At 33.7% G+C, this 4,261-nt stretch overlaps 1 protein-coding gene across 1 annotated transcript in view; it reads right to left on the reverse strand.

The window, feature by feature from the left end:
- Positions 1 to 2,576, reverse strand: part of stard15 (StAR-related lipid transfer (START) domain containing 15) — a 12,643-nt gene extending 10,067 nt beyond the window's left edge. Inside the window, exon 1 of the mRNA XM_031878519.1 lies at positions 2,380 to 2,576. Coding sequence (XP_031734379.1) covers positions 2,380 to 2,526 — 147 coding nt within the window. The 5' untranslated portion in view covers positions 2,527 to 2,576. The remainder of the gene's footprint in view (positions 1 to 2,379) is intronic.
- Between the last annotated feature and the right edge of the window lie 1,685 nt (positions 2,577 to 4,261).

A 4,261-nucleotide genomic window follows, 5' to 3' on the forward strand; every position in this document is an offset into this window, starting at 1 on the left:
AACTGCATGACTACATAACTACATGGCTACATGACTACATGACTACATGACTACAGAACTACATGACCACATGACTACAGGACTACAGAACTACAGGACTACATAACTACATAACTACATGACTACAGAACTACATGACTACATGACCACATAACTACAGGACTACAGGACTACATGACTACAGGGCTACAGGACTACAGAAGTACATGGCTACATGGCTACGACTACATAACTACAGAACTACATGACTACACGACTACAGAACCGCAGGACTACATGACTACAGAACTACAGAACTGCATTACTACAATGTCACAGGACTACATAACTACAGGACTACATGGCTAAAGGACTACTTGACTACAGGGCTGCAGGACTACTGGACCACATGACTACAGAACTACATGACTACATGACTACAATGCTACAGGACTACATGATTACAGGACTACATGACTACAGGACTACAGAACTGCATGACTACAAGGCTACAGGACTACATGGCTACACGACTACAGAACTACAGGACTACATGATTACATAGCTACATGGCTACAGGACTACAGGGCTACATGGCTACAGGACTACAGAACTACAGGACCACATGGCTACATGACTACAGGACTACATGGCTACATGGCTACAGGACTACATAACTACAGGACCACATGGCTACATGACTACAGGACTACAGGACTACATGACTACAATGCTACAGGACTGCATGACTACAGGACCACATGGCTACATGGCTACATGACTACAGGACTACAGTACTACATAACTACAGGACTACATGGCTACATGACTACATGACTACAGAACTACATAACTACAGGACCACATGGCTACATGGCTACATGACTACAGGACTACAGTACTACATAACTACAGGACTACAGGACTACATGGCTACATGACTACAGAACTACAGGATTACAGGACTACAGTACTAAAGAAATACACGATTACATAACTACAGGACTACATGGCTCCATGACTACAGGACTACATGGCTACAGGACTACAGAACCACAGGACTACATGGCTACAAGACTACAGAACTACAGAATTACAGAGCTACATGACTACATGACTACATGGCCACATGACTACAGAACTACATGACTACAGAACTACATAACTACATAACTACATGACTACAGGAATACATGAATACAGAAATACAGGACTACAGGACTACAAGGCTACCAGACTACAGGCCACTATGCTACAGGACTACAGGCCACTAGGCTACATGACTACAAGCCACCAGGCCACCAGGCTACAAGGATACAAGACTACAGGCCACCAGGCTACAGGGCTACAAGACTACAGGCCACCAGGCTACAAGGCTACAGGGAACTGGTACCTCTCCAGCTAACAGTCCGCTCTACTTTGTCCACATCGGGACTTGAACTAGCGATCCAGTAGGTCCACTGGCCACTGCCTCAGGTTTTTATAAAACATAAGAAATGTCTTCAAATGTCTCTCTGACCATTATCGGCACGAGATCATCAAAAGAGTTTCTATTGATTATCTGATTGGTGACTCCTCGTTGATCAGCTGTTTACTCACATCATCACATCTAAAGTGGTCGAACCAATCAGACGAGTTCCTCCAGAGACTCTAAATACTGACTGGAGGAGGAAGAGTTGACTCTGATCTTTAATCAATACCATATTGATTGCTAATGTTTTAATATTTATTAATGTTTATATTTAAAATCACTAGTTTGACCCGTTTTTGCTGCATGAAGGATTATTTGAATCTATAATATTTTCATAATAATTTATTTTATTATTTTAATGTGAAGTTTATTTATTATAGTATGATTAATATCTTAAGCTGAATCCTTCAATATAGATTTTCTTCTTGTTCAGGCTGCATCTAATCAATATGGTCATTATTGATTCATCTGGTCATTATGGCCATTATTGATTCATCTAATCAATATGGTCATTATTGATTCATCTGGTCATTATGGTCATTATTGATTCATCTAATCAATATGGTCATTATTGATTCATCTGGTCATTATGGTCATTATTGATTCATCTCGTCAATACTTTCTCAATTCATATCATAATTAATAAGAAAATTGTAAAATAAAATTCTGAGGAGATGTTTGTTTTACTCGACCAACAATCTAAAAAAAAATTTAACTTTATTATCTCATAAAACTGAGAATTTTGGGCTTTTCTGTGCTTTGAAATGAATACAACTAAAATATTCTGTCAGTCTATTAATCAATTAATCGACCTGCAGCTCGACTTTGTTCACCTGAAAGCTTCAGTTCAAAGTTTGACATCAAGAGTAATATGATAAGACCTGGTCTGAGAGCAGCTGGTCCGACCAGGTCCAGGTCTGAGCGCTCACCTTGAGTTTCTGGACAGTCCGGCTCTCCTCCTCGCGACACCACACCGTCACTCCTCCTTTATTGTAGCGGCTGACCCATCCGTCACAGCTCAGACACTGGTCTTTGAACGAGGAGAAGTCTGAGTCGTCCGGGATCTGCACCGGCATCTCCGCGACCACGACAGCTTATTAAATATAATAATAATAATAATGATACAGAGAGGCGTTCAGCTGCTCCTGTAGAGTGAGGTGATGACAGCAGCAGCTTCTCTTCTGTCTGTCAGGTGAACTTCTTCCTCCTCCTCCTCATCACTGCACAGATGGGTTAGAGTGCACAGAGCTCTCCCTCTGACCACATTTTAAACCGTGTGTTTGTATATTTACAGACACCTTCTCATAGATTATATATTTTAGATCATAGATTATATATTATATATTTTAGATTATAGATTATAGATCATAGATTATATATTTTAGATTATATATTTTAGATTTTAGATTATAGATTATATATTTTAGATTATAGATTATATATTATAGATTTTAGATTATAGATTATAGATTATATATGATAGATTATAGATTATATATTGTAGATTTTAGATTAGAGATTATATATTTTAGATTATAGATTATATATTTTAGATTTGAGATTATAGATTTTAGATTATATATTATATATGATAGATTATAGATTATATATGATAGATTATAGATTTTAGATTTTAGATGATATATTTTAGATTGTAGATTATATATTTTAGATTTTAGATTATAGATTATAGATTTTAGATTTTAGATTATATATTTAAGATTATAGATTATATATTTTAGATTTTAGATTATAGATTATAGGTTATATATTATAGATTATATATTATAGATTATAGATTATAGATTATATATCATAGATTACATATTATATATTATATTCTATAGATTATATATTTTAGATTATAGATTATAGATTATAGATCATAGATTATATATTTTAGATTATAGATTATATATTTTAGATTTTAGATTATATATTTTAGATTATAGATTATAGATTTTAGATTATATATTTAAGATTATAGATTATATATTTTAGATTTTAGATTATAGATTATAGGTTATATATTATAGATTATATATTATAGATTATATATTATATATTATAGATTATAGATTATAGATTATATATCATAGATTACATATTATATATTATATTCTATAGATTATATATTTTAGATTATAGATTATAGATTATATATTTTATATTATAGATGATATATTTTAGATTATAGATTATAGTCTCCTCCATCAGAGATACAGAACCAAGAGGATTTATTCCATTTTTTGGTGTTTCCACTTCCCAAAAGCCTTCATCAACCCAAACACAGTAAACTAGAATATTTTAAATATATTTGTATTGTTATTAAATTATATTTATATTGTATGTATAATAATATTATGAATTATATTATTATATAGACATTTAGATTTCTGTATTATTTTTCCTACCTTTCAATATTTCCTTTCACTTTTAGAGGACAAGACACTCATAAACTTACTAATACTCTTGTAGGTGACTGGAAATAAATTAGCAGAGTGACTCAGCCTCTCAATAGAACATCTCTGGTAACAGGTTGTATGTAAAGAATGCTGTCTTCAGGGGCTCCTGTAAATATGAATATCCCCATGCTAGACAAGAGAGGAAAGATGATGTATTTTCACATCAGTCGGTCCTTCTGCATGAAACGTGAGGTTTTCATTTAATAATTTGCTTTTGATTGATTTCATTAAAACACTGACTCGGCTGATTCAGAGTTTATTTTATATTCTGGAAAAATATGTGAAATACGTCTGAAGAGCTACAACAGTTTGGATGAAAACCTCCTTTAGGTTCAGACTTCCAGAC

This window comes from Anarrhichthys ocellatus, unplaced genomic scaffold, assembly GCF_004355925.1.
Source record: "Anarrhichthys ocellatus isolate YVR2014 unplaced genomic scaffold, GSC_Weel_1.0 scaffold184, whole genome shotgun sequence".
Classification (NCBI taxonomy): Eukaryota; Metazoa; Chordata; class Actinopteri; order Perciformes; family Anarhichadidae; genus Anarrhichthys; species Anarrhichthys ocellatus.